Source organism: Cyanistes caeruleus, chromosome 38, assembly GCF_971803275.1.
Source record: "Cyanistes caeruleus chromosome 38, bCyaCae1.hap1.1, whole genome shotgun sequence".
Taxonomy (NCBI): domain Eukaryota; kingdom Metazoa; phylum Chordata; class Aves; order Passeriformes; family Paridae; genus Cyanistes; species Cyanistes caeruleus.
Genome location: NC_141739.1, coordinates 1,053,120 through 1,074,011, shown reverse-complemented (window position 1 = coordinate 1,074,011; position 20,892 = coordinate 1,053,120). Strand labels below are relative to the sequence as shown.

Here is a 20,892-nt window from a genome sequence, read left to right as displayed (position 1 = left end):
ACATGTGGGGCACCTGGGGACATCTGGGGGGGCACCTGGGGACATCTGGGGACGCACCTGGAGATATCTGGGAACACATCTGGAACATCTGGAGGAACACCTAGGACACCTGGGGACACACCTGGGGGTACCTGGGGACACCTGGGGACACACCTGGGGACACACCTGGGGACACACCTGGAGATATCTGGGGGTACCTGGGCACACCTGGGGGTACCTGGGCACACCTGGGGACACCTGGGGACACACCTGGGGACACCTGGGGACACACCTGGAGGTATCTGGGGGTACCTGGGCACACCTGGGGACACACCTGGAGATATCTGGGGGTACCTGGGCACACCTGGGGACACACCTGGGGACACCTGGGGACACACCTGGAGACACCTGGGGACACCTGGGGACACACCTGGAGATATCTGGGGGTACCTGGGCACACCTGGGGACACATCTGGAGATACCTGGGGGTACCTGGAGATACCTGGGGGTACCTGGGGACACACCTGGAGGTATCTGGGGGTACCTGGGGACACACCTGGAGATACCTGGGGGTACCTGGGCACACCTGGGGACACACCTGGAGATATCTGGGGGTACCTGGGGACACACCTGGAGGTATCTGGGGGTACCTGGGGACACACCTGGAGATATCTGGGGGTACCTGGGCACACCTGGGGGTACCTGGGCACACCTGGGGACACACCTGGAGATACCTGGGGGTACCTGGGCACACCTGGGGACACACCTGGAGATACCTGGGGGTACCTGGGGACCCACCTGGAGATATCTGGGGGTACCTGGGCACACCTGGGGGTACCTGGGCACACCTGGAGATATCTGGGGGTACCTGGGCACACCTGGGCAGGTGCCAAAGCCCTGTCCCCGTTCCCCACCCCCAGCCCAGCCGCCTGAACGTGTTCAAGAACGACCAGGACACCTGGGACTACACCAACCCCAACCTGAGCGGGACAGGTAATGCAACACCTGGCACACCCGCCAGCCCCCGGCACAGCCCCGCCCTGGGGGGGACCCCGGGGGTCTGGGGGGGCCCTGGGGGGGTCCGGGGGTCACCTGGGCCAGGTGGGGGGAGGAGGGGCCACGCCCCTGCTTGAGTTTCGGGGAGGTTTCCGGGGATTTTGGGGGTTTGGAGAAGGGAGGGGTTGTTGTTTTGTCACCTGGAATGTGAGAGGGTTGGGGGTCACACCTGGAAAGGGATCAAACACCTGGAGAGGGGTCACACACCTGGGGAGGGGTCACACACCTGGAGAGGGGTCACACATCTGGGGAGGGGTCACACATCTGGACAGGTCACACACCTGGACAGGTCACACACCTGGACAGGTCACACATCTGGATAGGTCACACATGGACAGGGGTCACACACCTGGGGAGGGGTCACACACCTGGGGAGGGGTCACACACCTGGACAGGGGTCACACACCTGGACAGGTTACACACCTGGACAGGTCACACATCTGGATAGGGGTCACACACATGGACAGGGGTCACACACCTGGGGTGGGGTCACACAGCTGGGGAGGGGTCACACATCTGGGGAGGGGTCACACACCTGGGGAGGGGTCTCACACCTGGACAGGTCACACGTCTGGGGAGGGGTCACACACCTGGACAGGTCACACGTCTGGGGAGGGGTCACAAATCTGGAGAGGGGTCACACACCTGGGGAGGGGTCTCACACCTGGACAGGTCACACGTCTGGGGAGGGGTCACACACCTGGACAGGTCACACACCTGGGGAGGGGTCACACACCTGGGTAGGGGTCACACACCTGAGGAGGGGTCACACACCTGGACAGGTCACACACATGGGGAGGGGTCACACACCTGAGGAGGGGTCACACACCTGGACAGGTCACACACATGGGGAGGGGTCCCATATCTGGACAGGTCACACATCTGGATAGGTCACACACCTGGAGAGCGGTCACACACCTGGACAGGTTGCACACATGGGGAGGGGTCCCACATCTGGACAGGTCACACATCTGGGGAGGGGTCCCACATCTGGACAGGTCCCACACCTGGGGAGGGGTCACACACCTGGGGAGGGGTCACACACCTGGGGAGGGGTCACACACCTGGACAGGTCACACATCTGGGGAGGGGTCCCACATCTGGACAGGTCACACATCTGGGGAGGGGTCCCACATCTGGACAGGTCCCACACCTGGGGAGGGGTCACACACCTGGACAGGTCGCACACCTGGGGAGGGGTCACACACCTGGACAGGTCACACACCTGGGGAGGGGTCACACACCTGGACAGGTCACACACCTGGAGAGGGGTCACACATCTGGGGAGGGGTCACACATCCGGACAGGTCCCACATCTGGACAGGTCCCACACCTGGGGAGGGGTCTCACACCTGCTGCAGGTGTCCCAGGGGAACGCCCCCCCCCCCATTTCCCATCACCAGGTGTGGCCCCCCCCTCTCTCCCCCATCCCCTTCTCCCTGGGGGTCCTCAGGGCTGGGGGTGGGGGGGTTTCCAGAACATTCCTGCGGTCCGGGGGGCTCGGAGCCGGGGGGTCCTTCCCAAAAATGGGGGTTCTTCACAAAAATGGGGGGTCCTTCCCAAAAATGGGGAGGGGTTCTTTCCAAAAATGGGGGTTCTTCCTAAAAATGGGGTGTCATTCCCAAAAATGGGGGGTCCTTCCCAAAAAACGGGGGTCCTTCCCAAAAATGGGGGGGTTACTTCCCAAAAATGGGGGTTCTTCCCAAAAAATGAGGGGGTCCCAGGGGTCCTTCCCAAAAAGTTGGGGGATCCTTCTCAAAAAATTGGGGGGTCCCAGGGGGTCCTTCCCAAAAAATTGGGGGGTCCTTCCCAAAAAATTGGGGGGTCCTTCCCAAAAAAAATGGGGGGTCCCAGGGGTCCTTCCCAAAAAATTGGGGGGTCCCAGGGGTCCTTCCCAAAAATTGGGGGGTCCCAGGGGTTTTTCCTGAAAATTTCGGGGGGGTCCTGGGGGTCCTTCCCAAAAATTGGGGGATCCTTCCCAAAAAAATTGGGGGGTCCCAGGGGGTCCTTCCCAAAAATTGGGGGGTCCTGGGGGTCCTTCCCAAAAATTGGGGGGTCCTGGGGGTCCTTCCCAAAAAATTGGGGAGGTCCTTCCCGAAAAATGGGGGGTCCTGGGGGTCCTTCCCAAAAAATTGGGGGGTCCCGGGGGTTCTTCCTGAAAATTTCGGGGTCCCCAGGGGGTCCTTCCCAAAAAATTGGGGGGTCCCAGGGGTTCTTCTTGAAAATTGGGGGGTCCCAGGGGTTCTTCCCAAAAAATTGGGGGGTCCTTCCCGAAAATTGGGGTGTTGGGGTTTGGGGTTTGGGGTTTGGCCTTCGCCGGCTCCGAGCGCGTTCCGGGCGGATTCAGCCTCCTCCTCCTCCTCTTCCTCTTCCTCCTCCTCCTCCTCCTCCTCCTGCACAACCCTCACACCACACGGGGGGGGCCCAAAACTCACGGAGAAAACACCCGAATCCCGAAAAAACAACAACAACAACCAAAACAACAACAACAACAACAACAACAACCAAAACAACAACAACAAACAACCAAAACAACAACAAACAACCAAAACAACAACCAAAACAACAACAAACAGCCAAAACAACAACAAACAACCAAAACAACAACCAAAACAACAACAAACAACCAAAACAACAACCAAAACAACAAAAAACAACCAAAACAACAACCAAAACAACAGCCAAAACAACAACAAACAGCCAAAACAACAACCAAAACAACAACAAACAACCAAAACAACACCAGCAGGACCCCCCCGGCGAGGGACACGGCACAACCACAAAAAATTCCGGTGGTTTTTTAGGAATTCGGCACCATGGACACATTGCAAGGATTTTTTTTAGGGATTTTTTTATTTTTGAGGCAAAATTTGGGTGAATTTTTGGGAATTTTAAGGAATTTTTAGGAATTCTTTCATTTCCAAGGCAAAATTTTAAGGAATTTTAGGAATTTTCTCATTTCCAAGGCACAATTTGGGTGAATTTTAAGGAATTTTTAGGAATTCTTTCATTTCAAGGCAAAATTTTAAGGAATTTTTAGGAATTTTAAGGAATTTTTAGGAATTTTCTCATTTCCAAGGCACAATTTGGGTGAATTTTTGGGAATTTTTAGGAATTGTTTCACTTTCAAGGCACAATTTTAAGGAATTTAAAGGAATTCTGTCATTTCCAAGGCACAATTTGGGTGAATTTTAAGGAATTTTTAGGAATTCTTACATTTCAAGGCACAATTTTAAGGAATTTTTGGGAATTCTTTCATTTCCAAGGCACAATTTTAAGGAATTTTAGGAATTTTCTCATTTCCAAGGCACAATTTGGGTGAATTTTTAGGAATTTTTAGGAATTCTTTCATTTTCAAGTCACAATTTGGGTGAATTTTTGGGAATTTTTAGGAATTTTCTCATTTTCAAGGCACAATTTGGGTGAATTTTTTGGAATTTTAGGAATTTTCTCATTTTCAAGGCAAAATTTTAAGGAGTTTTTAGGAATTTTCTCATTTCCAAGGCACAATTTGGGTGAATTTTTAGGAATTTTAAGGAATTTTCTCATTTCCAAGGCACAATTTGGGTGAATTTTTGGGAATTTTTAGGAATTTTAAGGAATTCTTTCATTTCCAAGGCACAATTTGGGTGAATTTTTGGGAATTTTTAGGAATTCTTTCATTTTCAAGGCACAATTTGGGTGAATTTTTTGGAATTCGGCACCATGGACACATTGCCAGGATTTTTTTTAGGGATTTTTTCATTTTCGAGGCAAAATTTGGGTGAATTTTTGGGAATTTTTAGGAATTTTTAGGAATTCTTTCATTTCCAAGTCACAATTTGGGTGAATTTTTGGGAATTTTTAGGAATTTTTAGGAATTCTTTCATTTTCAAGGCACAATTTGGGTGAATTTTAAGGAATTTTTAGGAATTCTTTCATTTTCAAGGCAAAATTTTAAGGAATTTTTAGGAATTTTTAGGAATTTTCTCATTTCCAAGTCACAATTTGGGTGAATTTTTGGGAATTCGGCACCATGGACACATTGCAAGGATTTTTTTTAGGGATTTTTTTATTTTCCAGGCAAAATTTGGGTGAATTTTAAGGAATTTTTGGGAATTTTTAGGAATTCTTTCATTTTCAAGGCACAATTTGGGTGAATTTTAAGGAATTTTAGGAATTCTTTCATTTTCAAGGCACAATTTTAAGGAATTTTAGGAATTTTCTCATTTCCAAGGCACAATTTGGGTGAATTTTAAGGAATTTTTAGGAATTCTTTCATTTTCAAGTCATAATTTGGGCGAATTTTGGGGAATTTTTAGGAATTCTTTCATTTTCAAGGCAAAATTTTAAGGAATTTTTAGGAATTTTAAGGAATTTTTAGGTATTTTCTCATTTTCAAGGCACAATTTTAAGGAATTTTTAGGAATTCTTTCATTTCAAGGCACAATTTGGGTGAATTTTAAGGAATTTTAAGGAATTTTTAGGAATTCTTTCATTCCAAGGCACAATTTGAGTGAATTTTTGGGAATTCAGCAACATGGACACATTGCAAGAACATTTTTTAGGAATTCTTTCACTTCCAAGGCACAATTTGGGTGAATTTTAAGGAATTTTTAGGAATTTTTAGGAATTCTTTCATTTTCAAGTCACAATTTGGGTGAATTTTTGGGAATTTTTAGGAATTTTTAGGAATTGTTTCATTTTCAAGGCACAATTTGGATGAATTTTTGGGAATTTTTAGGAATTCTTTCATTTCCAAGGCACAATTTGGGTGAATTTTAAGGAATTTTTAGGAATTCTTTCATTTCCAAGGCACAATTCGGGTGAATTTTTTAGGAATTCGGCACCATGGACACATTGCAAGGATTTTTTTTAGGGATTTTTTTATTTTTGAGGCAAAATTTGGGTGAATTTTTGGGAATTTTTGGGAATTTTTAGGAATTCTTTCATTTTCAAGGCACAATTTTAAGGAATTTTAGGAATTTTCTCATTTCCAAGGCACAATTTGGGTGAATTTTTGGGAATTCAGCAACATGGACACATTGCAAGAACATTTTTTAGGGATTTTTTCATTTCCAAGTCACAATTTGGGTGAATTTTTGGGAATTTTTAGGAATTCTTTCATTTTCAAGTCATAATTTGGGCGAATTTTTGGGAATTTTTAGGAATTTTAAGGAATTTCCTCATTTCCAAGGCACAATTTGGGTGATTTTTTAAGGAATTTTCTCATTTCCAAGGCAAAATTTTAAGGAATTTTGAGGAATTTTTAGGAATTTTTAGGAATTTTCTCATTTCCAAGGCACAATTTGGGTGAATTTTTTAGGAATTCGGCAACATGGACACATTGCAAGGATATTTTTTAGGGATTTTTTCATTTTCAAGGCAAAATTTGGGTGAATTTTTGGGAATTTTTAGGAATTTTTAGGAATTCTTTCATTTCCAAGGCAAAATTTTAAGGAATTTTAGGAATTTTCTCATTTCCAAGGCACAATTTGGGTGAATTTTAAGGAATTTTTAGGAATTCTTACATTTCAAGGCACAATTTTAAGGAATTTTTGGGAATTCTTTCATTTCCAAGGCACAATTTTAAGGAATTTTAGGAATTTTCTCATTTCCAAGGCACAATTTTAAGGAATTTTTAGGAGTTTTTAGGAATTCTTTCATTTTCAAGGCACAATTTGGGTGAATTTTAAGGAATTTTAGGAATTTTCTCATTTCCAAGGCAAAATTTTAAGGAATTTTAAGGAATTTTAAGGAATTCTTACATTTCAAGGCACAATTTGGGTGAATTTTTGGGAATTTTTAGGATTTTTTAGGAATTCTTTCATTTTCAAGTCACAATTTTAAGGAATTTTTAGGAATTCTTTCACTTTCAAGGCACAATTTGGATGAATTTTTGGGAATTTTTAGGAATTCTTTCATTTTCAAGGCACAATTTGGGTGAATTTTTTAGGAATTTGGCAACATTGACACATTCCAAGGATTTTTTTTTAGGGATTTTTTCATTTTCAAGGCACAATTTGGGTGAATTTTAAGGAATTTTTGGGAATTTTTAGGAATTCTTTCATTTTCAAGGCACAATTTTAAGGAATTTTTAGGAATTTTCTCATTTCCAAGGCACAATTTGGGTGAATTTTAAGGAATTTTAAGGAATTTTTAGGAATTCTTTCATTTTCAAGTCATAATTTGGGCGAATTTTGGGGAATTTTTAGGAATTTTCTCATTTCCAAGGCACAATTTGGGTGAATTTTTGGGAATTTTTAGGAATTTTTAGGAATTCTTTCATTTTCAAGGCAAAATTTTAAGGAATTTTTAGGAATTTTTAGGAATTTTCTCATTTCCAAGGCACAATTTGGGTGAATTTTTTAGGAATTCGGCACCATGGACACATTGCAAGGATTTTTTTTAGGGATTTTTTCATTTCTGAGGCAAAATTTGGGTGAATTTTAAGGAATTTTCTCATTTTCAAGTCACAATTTTAAGGAATTTTTAGGAATTTTTTGGAATTCTTTCATTTCCATGGCACAATTTGGGTGAATTTTAAGGAATTTTAGGAATTTTCTCATTTCCAAGGCACAATTTTAAGGAATTTTAAGGAATTTTAAGGAATTCTCTCATTTCCAAGGCACAATTTGGGTGAATTTTAAGGAATTCTCTCAACATCGACACATTCCAAGGACATTTTCTAGGAATTTTCTCATTTCCAAGGCACAATTTGAGTGAATTTTAAGGAATTCTCTCATTTCAAGGCACAATTTGGGTGAATTTTAAGGAATTCTCTCATTTCCAAGTCACAATTTGGGTGAATTTTAAGGAATTTTCTCATTTCCAAGGCACAATTTGGGTGAATTTTTGGGAATTCGGCAACATGGACACATTCCAAGAACATTTTTTAGGAATTCTTCCACTTCCAAGGCACAATTTGGGTGAATTTTAAGGAATTTTCTCATTTCCAAGGCACAATTTGGGTGAATTTTAAGGAATTCTCTCAACATCGACACATTCCAAGGACATTTTCTAGGAATTCTTTCATTTCCCAGGCAAAATTTGGGTGAATTTTAAGGAATTTTAAGGAATTTTAAGGAATTTTCTCATTTCCAAGTCACAATTTGGGTGAATTTTAAGGAATTTTAAGGAATTCTCTCAATTCCAAGGCACAATTTGGGTGAATTTTTGGGAATTCGGCAACATGGACACATTCCAAGGACATTTTCTAGGAATTCTCTCATTTCCAAGGCACAATTTGGGTGAATTTTTGGGAATTCAGCAACATCGACACATTCCAAGAACATTTTCCAGGAATTCTTTCATTTCCAAGGCACAATTTGGGTGAATTTTAAGGAATTTTAAGGAATTCTCTCATTTCCAAGGCACAATTTGGGTGAATTTTAAGGAATTCTCTCAACATCGACACATTCCAAGGACATTTTCTAGGAATTCTTTCATTTCCCAGGCAAAATTTGGGTGAATTTTAAGGAATTTTAAGGAATTTTAAGGAATTTTCTCATTTCCAAGGCACAATTTGGGTGAATTTTAAGGAATTTTAAGGAATTCTCTCATTTCCAAGGCACAATTTGGGTGAATTTTAAGGAATTCTCTCATTTCAAGGCACAATTTGGGTGAATTTTAAGGAATTTTCTCATTTCCAAGGCACAATTTGGGTGAATTTCTTGGGAATTCAGCAACATGGACACATTCCAAGAACATTTCCTAGGAATTCTCATTTCCAAGTCACAATTCCGGTGAATTTCTTGGGAATTCAACAACTCCAAGGACACTTTTTAGGAATTCTCTCACTTCCAGGACCAAATCCCGGGGATTTTTTAGGAATTTCACGGCACGGATCCACTCCCAAGGACATTTTTTAGGAATTCTCTCCCTTCCAGGACCTGATTCCGGGGATTTTTTAGGAATTTTCCTCATCACATTTGAATTTTTGGACCCGTTTCTGGTGGGTTTTGGACGTTTCCGGAATCCGGATCCGCTCTGAGAGGTTTTTTTTTAGGAATTCTGACTTCCGGGAGCTGATTTGGGTGAGTTTTAGGAATTTTTTCGCTTCCAAGTTTGGTTTTGGGCGGGGTTTCGAGGATTTTCCCACATCTAAAAATTCATTCTTGAGGGTTTTTAGTTTCGTTGAGACCGTTTTTGGTCGTTTTTAGGAATTCTTTCCCTTCCAGGACCCAATTCCAGCACATTCCAGGACCTTTTCCCCCATCCCTGACCCCATTCTGAGGGATTTTAGGAATTCTTTCCCTTCCAGGACCCAATTCCAGCACATTCCAGGACCTTTCCCTCATCCCTGACCCCGTTCCAAAGGATTTTAGGAATTCTTCCCCTTCCAGGACCCAATTTTGGGTCGTTTTTAGGATTTTCTTCACCACATTTCACCTTCCAGGACCATTTTTGGTCATTTTTAGGAATTCTTTCCCTTCCAGGACCCATTTTTGGTCATTTTTAGCAATTCTTTCCCTTCCAGGACCCAATTCCAGCACATTCCAGGACCTTTTCCCCATCCCTGACCCCGTTCCGAGGGATTTTAGGAATTCTTTCCCTTCCAGGACCCAATTTTTGGGTCGTTTTTAGGATTTTCTTCACCACATTTCACCTTCCAGGACCATTTTTGGTCATTTTTAGGAATTCTTTCCCTTCCAGGACCATTTTTGGTCGTTTTTAGGAATTCTTTCCCTTCCAGGACCCAATTCCAGCACATTCCAGGACCTTTTCCCCATTCCTGACCCCGTTCCGAGGGATTTTAGGAATTCTTTCCCTTCCAGGACCCAATTCCAGCACATTCCAGGACCTTTCCCTCATCCCTGACCCCGTTCCGAGGAATTTTAGGAATTCTTTCCCTTCCAGGACCCAATTCCAGCACATTCCAGGACCTTTTCTCCCATCCCTGACCCCGTTCCGAGGGATTTTAGGAATTCTTTCCCTTCCAGGACCATTTTTGGTCATTTTTAGGAATTCTTTCCCTTCCAGGACCCAATTCCAGCACATTCCAGGACCTTTTCTCCCATTCCTGACCCTGTTCCGAGGGATTTTAGGAATTCTTTCCCTTCCAGGACCCAATTCCAGCACATTCCAGGACCTTTCCCTCATCCCTGACCCCGTTCCGAGGGATTTTAGGAATTCTTTCCCACCCAAACCCATTTTTGGGGTCATTTTTAGGAATTCTTTCCCTTCCAGGACCATTTTTGGTCATTTTTAGGAATTCTTTCCCTTCCAGGACCATTTTTGGGGTCATTTTTAGGAATTCTTTCCCTTCCAGGACCCATTTTTGGGTCATTTTTAGGAATTCTTTCCCTTCCAGGACCATTTTTGGTCATTTTTAGGAATTCTTTTCCTTCCAGGACCATTTTTGGTCATTTTTAGGAATTCTTTCCCTTCCAGGACCCATTTTTGGTCATTTTTAGGAATTCTTTCCCTTCCAGGACCCAATTCCAGCACATTCCAGGACCTTTTCCCCATCCCTGACCCCGTTCCGAAGGATTTTAGGAATTCTTCCCCTTCCAGGACCCAATTTTGGGTCGTTTTTAGGATTTTCTTCACCACATTTCACCTTCCAGGACCATTTTTGGTCATTTTTAGGAATTCTTTCCCTTCCAGGACCCATTTTTGGTCATTTTTAGGAATTCTTTCCCTTCCAGGACCCAATTCCACCACATTCCAGGACCTTTCCCCCATCCCTGACCCCGTTCCGAGGGATTTTAGGAATTCTTTCCCTTCCAGGACCCATTTTTGGGGTCATTTTTAGGAATTCTTTCCCTTCCAGGACCCATTTTTGATCATTTTTAGCAATTCTTTCCCTTCCAGGACCCATTTTTGGGGTCATTTTTAGGAATTCTTTCCCTTCCAAGACCATTTTTGGTCATTTTTAGGAATTCTTTCCCTTCCAAGACCATTTTTGGTCGTTTTTAGGAATTTTTCCCTTCCAGGACCCATTTTTGGGTCATTTTTAGGCGTTTCCTTCCCAAACTTCTTCCGGTGCTTTTGGGAGCTCTTTCATTCCCAAAACCGTAATTCCAGAACATTCCAAAGCTTTAATTCCAGAACATTCCGTGCCCTTCCAGAGCTGGAATTCCAGAACTTTCCAAAGCTTTAATTCCAGAACATTCTGGGCCCTTCCAGAGCTGGAATTCCAGAACTTTCCAAAGCCATAATTCCAGAACTTTCCGAGCCCTTCCAGAGCTGGAATTCCAGAACTTTCCAAAGCTTTAATTCCAGAACATTCCGGGCCCTTCCAGAGCTGGAATTCCAGAACTTTCCAGGCTCTTCCAGAGCTGGAATTCCAGAACTTTCCAGAGCTTTAATTCCAGAACATTCCGGGCCCTTCCAGAGCTGGAATTCCAGAACTTTTCAGAACATCCCAGAACATTCCGGAGTTGTAATTCCAGAACTTTCCAGGCTTTTCCAGAGCTGGAATTCCAGGACTTTCCAGAACGTTCCAGGGCTGGAATTCCAGCATTTTCCAGAACATTCTAGAGCTGTAATTCCAGCACTTTCCAGGCCCTTCCAGAGCCGTAATTCCAGAACATTCCAGGCTCATCCAGAGCTGTAATTCCAGAACTTTCCAGAGTTGTAAGTTTTCAGAGCTGTAATCCCAGTCCTTTCCAGAACATTCCAGGACTGTAATTCCAGCACTTTCCAGAACATTCCAGGGCTGTAATTCCAGAACATTCCAGAACATTCCAGGGCTGTAATTCCAGCACTTTCCAGAACATTCCAGGGCTGTAATTCCAGACCTTTCCAGAACATTCCAGGGCTGTAATTCCAGAACATTCCAGAACATTCCAGGGCTGTGATTCCAGAACTTTCCAGACCCTTCCAGAGCTGTAATTCCAGAACTTTCCAGGCTCTTCCACAGCCGTAATTCCAGAACTTTCCAGAACATTCCAGAACGTTCCAGAGTTGTAATTCCAGGCCCTTCCAGAGCCGTAATTCCAGAACTTTCCATCTCACAATTCCAGCTCTTTCAGGAACTTTTCCCCGTTCCATCCCAAAATTCCAGCGGTTCCAGGAACTTTTCCCCGTTCCATCCCAAAATTCCAGCGTTTTTAGGAACTTTTCCCCGTTCCATCCCAAAATTCCAGCGGTTCCAGGAACTTTTCCCCGTTCCATCCCAAAATTCCAGCAATTCCAGGAACTTTTCCCCGTTCCATCCCAAAATTCCAGCGTTTTTAGGAACTTTTCCCCGTTCCATCCCAAAATTCCAGCGGTTCCAGGAACTTTTCCCCGTTCCATCCCAAAATTCCAGCGTTTTTAGGAACTTTTCCCCGTTCCATCCCAAAATTCCAGCGTTTTTAGGAACTTTTCCCCGTTCCATCCCAAAATTCCAGCGTTTTTAGGAACTTTTCCCCCTTCCATCCCAAAATTCCAGCGTTTTTAGGAGCTTTTCCCCGTTCCATCCCAAAATTCCAGCGTTTTTAGGAGCTTTTCCCCGTTCCATCCCAAAATTCCAGCGTTTTTAGGAACTTTTCCCATTCCATCCCAAAATTCCAGCGGTTCCAGGACCTTTTTCCCCGTTCCATCCCAAAATTCCAGCGGTTCCAGGAACTTTTCCCCGTTCCATCCCAAAATTCCAGCGTTTTTAGGAACTTTTCCCCGTTCCATCCCAAAATTCCAGCGTTTTTAGGAACTTTTCCCCGTTCCATCCCAAAATTCCAGCGTTTTTAGGAACTTTTCCCCCTTCCATCCCAAAATTCCAGCGTTTTTAGGAACTTTTCCCCGTTCCATCCCAAAATTCCAGCGTTTTTAGGAGCTTTTCCCCGTTCCATCCCAAAATTCCAGCGGTTCCAGGAACTTCTCCCCATTCCATCCCAAAATTCCAGCGTTTTTAGGAACTTTTCCCCGTTCCATCCCAAAATTCCAGCGGTTCCAGGAACTTTTCCCCATTCCATCCCAAAATTCCAGCGGTTCCAGGAACTTTTCCCCGTTCCATCCCAAAATTCCAGCGGTTCCAGGAACTTTTCCCCGTTCCATCCCAAAATTCCAGCGTTTTTAGGAAGTTTTCCCCATTCCATCCCAAAATTCCAGCGTTTTTAGGAACTTTTCCCCCTTCCATCCCAAAATTCCAGCGGTTCCAGGACCTTTTTCCCCGTTCCATCCCAAAATTCCAGTGTTTTTAGGAACTTTTCCCCCGTTCCATCCCAAAATTCCAGCGGTTCCAGGAACTTTTCCCCGTTCCATCCCAAAATTCCAGCGTTTTTAGGAACTTCTCCTGTTCCATCCCAAAATTCCAGCGTTTTTAGGAACTTTTCCCCGTTCCATCCCAAAATTCCAGCGTTTTTAGGAACTTTTTCCCGTTCCATGTCACAATTCCAGCGTTTTTAGGAACTTTTCCCCCTTCCATCCCAAAATTCCAGCGTTTTTAGGAACTTTTTCCCGTTCCATCCCAAAATTCCAGCGTTTTTAGGAACTTTTCCCCGTTCCATCCCAAAATTCCAGCGTTTTTAGGAACTTTTCCCCGTTCCATCCCAAAATTCCAGCGTTTTTAGGAGCTTTTCCCCGTTCCATCCCAAAATTCCAGCGGTTCCAGGAACTTTTCCCCGTTCCATCCCAAAATTCCAGCGTTTTTAGGAACTTTTCCCCCTTCCATCCCAAAATTCCAGCGGTTCCAGGAACTTTTCCCCGTTCCATCCCAAAATTCCAGCGGTTCCAGGAACTTCTCCCCGTTCCATCCCAAAATTCCAGCGGTTCCAGGAACTTTTCCCCGTTCCATCCCAAAATTCCAGCGTTTTTAGGAACTTTTCCCCGTTCCATCCCAAAATTCCAGCGTTTTTAGGAACTTTTCCTGTTCCATCCCAAAATTCCAGCGGTTCCAGGGCCTCTCCCGAGCGTCCCCGAGCCGCTTTGACCACCCCAAAAAAAAAAAAAACCCCAACCCCACCAAATCCGTGCTGGGAGCTGCCGGGAACACCCCAGGAACACCAGAGAACACCCAAAGAACACCCCAAAGAACACCCCAAAGAACACCCTGGAACACCCAGGAACATTCCGAGAACACCCAAAGAACACCCTGGAACACCCAGGAACATTCCGAGAACACCCAGGAACACTCAAGAACACCCAGGAACACCAAAGAACACCCAGGAACATTGTGAGAACACCCAAAGAACACCCAGCAACACCCAAAGAACACTCAAGAACACCCAGGAACATTCCGAGAACACCCCAGGAACACCCAGAGAACACCCAGGAACATTCCAAGAACACCCAAAGAACACTCAAGAACACCCAGGAACATTCCGAGAACACCCAGGAACACTCAAGAACACCCCAGGAACACCAGAGAACACCCAGGAACATTGTGAGAACACCCAGAGAACACCCAGGAACACCCAAAGAACACTCAAGAACACCCAGGAACATTCCAAGAACACCCAGGAACACCAAAGAACACCCAGGAACATTCCGAGAACACCCAGGAACACCCAGAGAACACCCAGGAACACCCAGGAACACCCAAAGAACACTCAAGAACACCCAGGAACATTGTGAGAACACCCAGCAATATCCAAAGAACACCCAGGAACACCAAAGAACACCCAGAGAACACCCAGGAACACCCCAAGAACACTCAAGAGCACCCCAGGAACATTCCAAGAACACTCAAGAACACCCAGGAACACCAAGAAACACTCAAGAACACCCCAGGAACACCCAAAGAACACCAAGAAACACTCAAGAACACCCCAAGAACACCCAGCAACACCAAAGAACACCCGGGAACACCCCAGGAACATTCCGAGAACACCCAGGAACACCCAGCAACACCAAAGAACACCCCAGCAACACCCAGCAACACCCAAGAACACCTCAGCAACACCCCAAGAACACCCCAGCAACACCCCCACGCCGCGGGGGAACCCCGGGGCGCCTCAGGCCGAGGCCTGGGCCCCGTTTTGGGGCTGTCGGTGCCGTTGGGGTGACTCTCGCTCCGCCTGTGCCGCAGGGGCCGCTCGGAGCAGCCGCGGGTAAGAGGAGCCCCCCAAAAAAAGTGGGGCCCAAAGGACTTTTTTGCCCCCCCCCAGAGCAGCTGTAAGTAGCCCCTGGTGTTGTTTTTTTTTTTGTCTCCCCCCCCCTCTCTTTCTTTCCCCTTTTTCTCCTCTTTTTCCACCCGAAAATGAAGCGCCCGAGGAGGGAGGAGTTTGCCAAAATTTAAAAAATTAAAAAAAAAAAACCCCCAGGATTTTGTGGCTCCCCCCCTCCCCAAAAAGCCTGGGTTTGGTCCTGGGGGCTCGTTAGCGCCGTAATTAGTGATCGGTGGGGTAATTAACAGCCCGCGGGGGGGTCACTGATGAGTTTTGGGGTGACTCGGGCCGGTTCTGGGGGGCTGAAATCTCCGGGAGGGGCCCAAGTTCTCCCTTTGTTTGGGGTGGGGTCGCCCCTGGTGGGAGCCGCCCCCCACCCTGAGCTGGGTGTGTGTCCTCCCCTCCCCCATTCCCCTCCCCCATTCCCCTCCCCCTCCCCCATTCCCCTCCCCCATTCCCCATTCCCCTCCCCCATTCCCCTCCCCTGTTTCTCTCTCCCATTCCCTTCCCCCTCCCCCATTCCCATTCCCCTCCCCCATCCCCCTCCCCCATTCCCCTCCCCCATTCCCTTCTCCCCTTCCCCTCCCCCATTCCCCTCCCCCCATTCCCCTCCCCCGTTCCCCTCCCCCATTCCCCTCCCCATTCCCCTCCCCCATTCCCTTCCCCCTCCCCCATTCCCTTCCCCCTCCCCCATTCCCCTCCCCCATCCCCATTCCCCTCCCCCCTTCCCTTCCCCCCTTCCCCTCCCCCATTCCCATTCCCCTCCCCCATCCCCCATTCCCCTCCCCCATTCCCATCCCCCTCCCCATTCCCCTCCCCCATTCCCCTCCCCCATCCCCTGCCCCATTCCCCTCCCCCATCCCCTCCTCCATTCCCCTCCCCCATCCCCCTCCCCCATTCCCATCCCCCATTCCCTTCCCCCTCCCCCATCCCCCTCCCCCATCCCCATCCCCTCCCCCCTCCCCCTCCCCCGTTCCCCTCCCCCCCCAGGAGACCCCGGTGGGAACCCCAACAAACGGCAGCGGCAGCCGCCCCTCCTGGGGGACCACCCGGCCGAGTACGGTACGTGGGGGCTGGGCTGGGGGGCTTGGGGGGGGGCTGGGGGGACTGGGGGCAGGTTTGGGGGGACTGGGGGCAGGTTTGGGGGGGTTTGGGGGGGCTGGGGGCAGGTTTGAGGGGGCTGGGGGAAGGTTTGGGGGGGTTTGGGGGCAGATCTGGGGGGGCTGGGGCTGGGCTGGGGGGGTTTGGGGGGGTTGGGGGAAGGTTTGGGGGGGCTGGGGGCAGGTTTGGGGGGGCTGGGGGCAGGTTTTGGGGCAGATCTGGGGGGGCTGGGGCTGGGCTGGGGGGGTTTGGGGGGGTTGGGGGAAGGTTTGGGGGGGCTGGGGGCAGGTTTGGGGGGGTTTGGGGGGGCTGGGGGCAGGTTTGGGGGGGCTGGGGGAAGGTTTGAGGGGGATGGGGGCAGGTTTGGGGGGGTTTGGGGGGGCTGGGGGCAGGTTTGGGGGGGTTGGGGGAAGGTTTGGGGGGGTTTGGGGCAGTTTTGGGGGGGCTGGGGGCAGGTTTGGGACAGGTTTGGGGGGTTTGGGGCAGATCCGGGGGGGTTGGGAGCAGATCTGGGGGGATTTGGGGGGCTGGGGGCAGGTTAGGGGGGGTTGGGGAAAGGTTTGGAGGGGCTGGAGGAAGGTTTGGGGGGGTTTGGGGGCCTGGGGGAAGGTTTGGGGGGTTTGGGGCAGATCTGGGGGGGTTGGGAGCAGATCTGGGGGGATTTGGGGGGCCTGGGGGCAGGTTTGGGGGGGTTGGGGGAAGGTTTGGGGGGGTTTGGGGAAGATCTGGGGGGCTGGGGGCAGGTCTGGGGGGCTGGGGCAGGTTTGGGGGGTGTCTGGGTTCCCTCTGGGGTCTCACTGGGGGTCTCTGGGGGTCTCAGGGGTGTTTCTGGGGGTCTCGGGGGTCTCTGGGTGTTTCTGGGGGTCTCAGGGGGTCTCCCCCGAGTTCCCGCCAGGCTCTCACCGGGGGTCCCGGGGGTCTCAGGGGGTCTCAGGGTGTCTCTGGGGGTCTCTGGGGGTCTCTGGGGGGTCTCTGGGTGTCTCTGGGGGTCTCAGGGGTGTCTCAGGGGGGTCTCTGGGTGTCTCTGGGGGTCTCGGGGGTCTCTGGGGGTCTCTGGGGGTCTCTGGGGGTCTCTGGGGGTCTCTGGGGGTCTCAGGGGTGTCTCAGGGTGTCTCAGGGGGGTCTATGAGGGTCTCTGGGGGTCTCCCCCGAGTTCCCGCCAGGCTCTCACCGGGGGTCCCGGGGGTCTCAGGGTGTCTCAGGGTGTCTCTGGGGGTCTCTGGGGGTCTCTGGGGGGTCTCTGGGTGTCTCTGGGGGTCTCAGGGGGTGTCTCAGGGGGTCTCTGGGTGTCTCAGGGGGTCTCAGGGGGTCTCCCCCGAGTTCCCGCCAGGCTCTCACCGGGGGTCCCGGGGGTCTCAGGCTCCCCCCGCTGCCCCCCAGGTGGTCCCCACGCCGGTTACCACCACGGCCACTACCACGACGAGGGCTACGGGCCCCCTCCCCCCCACTACGAGGGCCGGCGCATGGGACCCCCCCCGGTGGGCGGGGGGCACCGCAGGGGTCCCGGCCGCTACGGCCCCCAGTACGGGCACCCCCCCCCGCCCCCGCCGCCGCCCCCCGACTACGGCCCCCACGCCGACTCGCCCGTGCTGATGGTGTACGGGCTGGACCAGGCCAAGATGAACTGCGACCGCGTCTTCAACGTCTTCTGCCTCTACGGGAACGTCGAGAAGGTGGGGAGGGGTCCTGGGGGGGGTTTGGGGGGTCCTGGGGGGGAATTGGGGGTCCCGGGGGGCGTTTGGGGGGTCCTGGGGGGGTCCTGGGGGGTTCCCAGTGGGGCTGGACCAGGCCAAGATGAACTGCGACCGCGTCTTCAACGTCTTCTGCCTCTACGGGAACGTCGAGAAGGTGGGGAGGGGTCCTGGGGGGGTCTAAAGGGGAATTGAGGGGTCCTGGGGGGGATTTAGGGGGTCCTAGAGGGGAATTGGGGGGTCCTGGGTGGGGTTTGGGGGGTCCTGGGGGGGTCCTGGGGGGTCCTCAGTGGGGCTGGACCAGGCCAAGATGAACTGCGACCGCGTCTTCAACGTCTTCTGCCTCTACGGGAACGTGGAGAAGGTGGGGAGGGGTCCTGGGGGGTCCTGGGTGGGGTTTGGGGGGTCCTGGGGGCGGTTTGGGGGGTCCTGGGGGGGTCCTGGGGGGTTCCCAGTGGGGCTGGACCAGGCCAAGATGAACTGCGACCGCGTCTTCAACGTCTTCTGCCTCTACGGGAACGTCGAGAAGGTGGGGAGGGGTCCTGGGGGGGGTTTGGGGGTCCTAGAGGGGAGTTGGGGGGTCCTGGGGGGCGTTTGGGGGGTCCCCAGTGGGGCTGGACCAGGCCAAGGTGAACTGCAACCGCGTCTTCAACGTCTTCTGCCTCTACGGGAACGTGGAGAAGGTGGGGAGGGGTCCTGGGGGGTCCTGGGGGGGGGGGTTTGAGGAGTCCTGGGGGGGGTTTGGGGGTCCTAGAGGGGAATTGGGGGGTCCTGGGGGGGGGTTTTGGGGGGGGTTTTGGGGGGTCCCCAGTGGGGCTGGACCAGGCCAAGGTGAGCCACGACCGCGTCTTCTGCTTCTACAGGAACGTTGAGAAGGTGGGGAGGGGTCCTGGGGGGGTTTGGGGGGTCCTTGGGGGGGGTTTGGGGGTCCTAGAGGGGAATTGGGGGGGTCCTGGGTGGGGTTTGGGGGGGTCCTGGGGGGGTTTGGGGGGTCCCCAGTGGGGCTGGACCAGGCCAAGGTGAGCCACGACCGTGTCTTCAACGTCTTCTGCCTCTACGGGAACGTCGAGAAGGTGGGGAGGGGTCCTGGGGGTTCTGTAGGGGGTTCCTCACCCACCCCAGGTGTCCCTCACCTGTCCCTGACCCCTCACCTGTCCAGGTGTCCCTGACCCCTCACCTGTGTGTCCGGGCAGGTGAAGTTCATGAAGAGCAATGAGGGGCAGTTTGGGGTTCTGTAGGGGGTTCCTCACCTGTCCCAGGTGTCCCTCACCTGTCCCAGGTGTCCCTGACCCCTCACCTGTCGGTCCCGGCAGGTGAAGTTCATGAAGAGCAAGGAGGGGCAGTTTGGGGTTCTGTAGGGGGTTCCTGGGTTCCTCACCTGTCCCAGGTGTCCCTCACCTGTCCAGGTGTCCCTCACCTGTCCCAGGTGTTCTCACCTGTCCAGGTGTCCCTGACCCCTCACCTGTGTGTCCCGGCAGGTGAAGTTCATGAAGAGCAAGGAGGGGCAGTTTGGGGTTCTGTAGGGGGTTCCTGGGTTCCTCACCTGTCCCAGGTGTCCCTCACCTGTCCCAGGTGTCCCTGACCCCTCACCTGTGTGTCCCGGCAGGTGAAGTTCATGAAGAGCAAGGAGGGGCAGTTTGGGGGGGTCTGTGATGTGTCCCAGGTGTTCTCACCTGTCCCAGGTGTCCCTCACCTGTCCCAGGTGTCCCTGACCCCTCACCTGTCCCGGCAGGTGAAGTTCATGAAGAGCAAGGAGGGGCAGTTTGGGGGGGGTTCTGTAGGGGGTCTGTGATGTGTCCCAGGTGTTCTCACCTGTCCCAGGTGTCCCTCACCTGTCCCAGGTGTCCCTCACCTGTCCCAGGTGTCCCTGACCCCTCACCTGTCCCGGCAGGTGAAGTTCATGAAGAGCAAGGAGGGGCAGTTTGGGGGGGGGTCTGTGATGTGTCCCAGGTGTTCTCACCTGTCCCAGGTGTCCCTCACCTGTCCCAGGTGTTCTCACCTGTCCCAGGTGTCCCTCACCTGTCCAGGTGTCCCTCACCTGTCCAGGTGTCCCTGACCCCTCACCTGTGTGTCCCGGCAGGTGAAGTTCATGAAGAGCAAGGAGGGGCAGTTTGGGGTTCTGTGGGGGGTTCCTCACCTGTCCCAGGTGTCCCTCACCTGTCCCAGGTGTCCCTGACCCCTCACCTGTGTGTCCGGGCAGGTGAAGTTCATGAAGAGCAAGGAGGGGCAGTTTGGGGTTCTGTGGGGGGTCTGTGATGTGTCCCAGGTGTCCCTCACCTGTCCCAGGTGTCCCTGACCTGTCCAGGTGTCCCTGACCCCTCACCTGTGCGTCCCGGCAGGTGAAGTTCATGAAGAGCAAGGAGGGGCAGTTTGGGGTTCTGTGGGGGGTCTGTGATGTGTCCCAGGTGTTCTCACCTGTCCCAGGTGTCCCTCACCTGTCCAGGTGTCCCTCACCTGTCCCAGGTGTCCCTGACCCCTCACCTGTCCCGTCAGGTGAAGTTCATGAAGAGCAAGGAGGGGCAGTTTGGGGGGGTCTGTGATGTGTCCCAGGTGTCCCTCACCTGCCCCAGGTGTCCCTCACCTGTCCCAGGTGTCCCTGACCCCTCACCTGTCCTGGCAGGTGAAGTTCATGAAGAGCAAGCCGGGCGCGGCCATGGTGGAGATGGCCGATGGTTACGCGGTGGACAGAGCCATCACCCACCTCAACAACAACTTCATGTTCGGCCAGAAGCTCAACGTCTGGTGGGGCTGGGGGCTCGGGGGGCTGGGGGCGTCTGGGGTGTTTGGGGAGGGGGCTTGGGGGGGCTGGGGGGGGCTGGGGTGTTTGGGGAGGGGGCTCTGGGGGGCTGGGGGGTCCTGGGGTGTTTGGGGGCTGTTTGGGGGGCTCTGGGGTGTTTGGGGAGGGGGCTTGGGGGGGCTGGGGGGGTCTGGGGTGTTTGGGGAGGGGGCTCTGGGGGGCTGGGGGGGTCTGGGGTGTTTGGGGAGGGGGCTCTGGGGTTCCTGGGGGGCTTTGGGGGGTCCTGGGGTGTTTGGGGGCTGTTTGGGGGGTCTGG

General features: G+C 51.1%; 1 protein-coding gene and 1 long non-coding RNA gene across 3 annotated transcripts in view; one reads left to right on the top strand and one right to left on the bottom strand.

Moving 5' to 3' along the window:
- The window catches only part of HNRNPL (heterogeneous nuclear ribonucleoprotein L), a 35,137-nt gene that overhangs the window by 8,714 nt on the left and 5,531 nt on the right, over positions 1 to 20,892 (top strand). The window contains exons 6-9 of one of the 2 annotated variants that reach the window (XM_086871910.1): positions 900 to 972; positions 16,038 to 16,109; positions 17,529 to 17,821; positions 20,460 to 20,581. In XM_086871910.1, the coding sequence (XP_086728036.1) occupies positions 900 to 972; positions 16,038 to 16,109; positions 17,529 to 17,821; positions 20,460 to 20,581 (560 nt within the window). Of the gene's footprint in view, positions 1 to 899; positions 973 to 16,037; positions 16,110 to 17,507; positions 17,822 to 20,459; positions 20,582 to 20,892 lie in introns of both variants that reach the window. The other variant, XM_086871909.1, reaches the window with a different exon arrangement.
- LOC147647413 (uncharacterized) lies at positions 19,530 to 19,940 on the bottom strand. The gene is made up of 3 exons (XR_015281561.1): positions 19,904 to 19,940; positions 19,692 to 19,838; positions 19,530 to 19,559 (listed from the first exon to the last, which is right to left on the bottom strand). It is a non-coding gene; the product is annotated as an uncharacterized LOC147647413 (long non-coding RNA).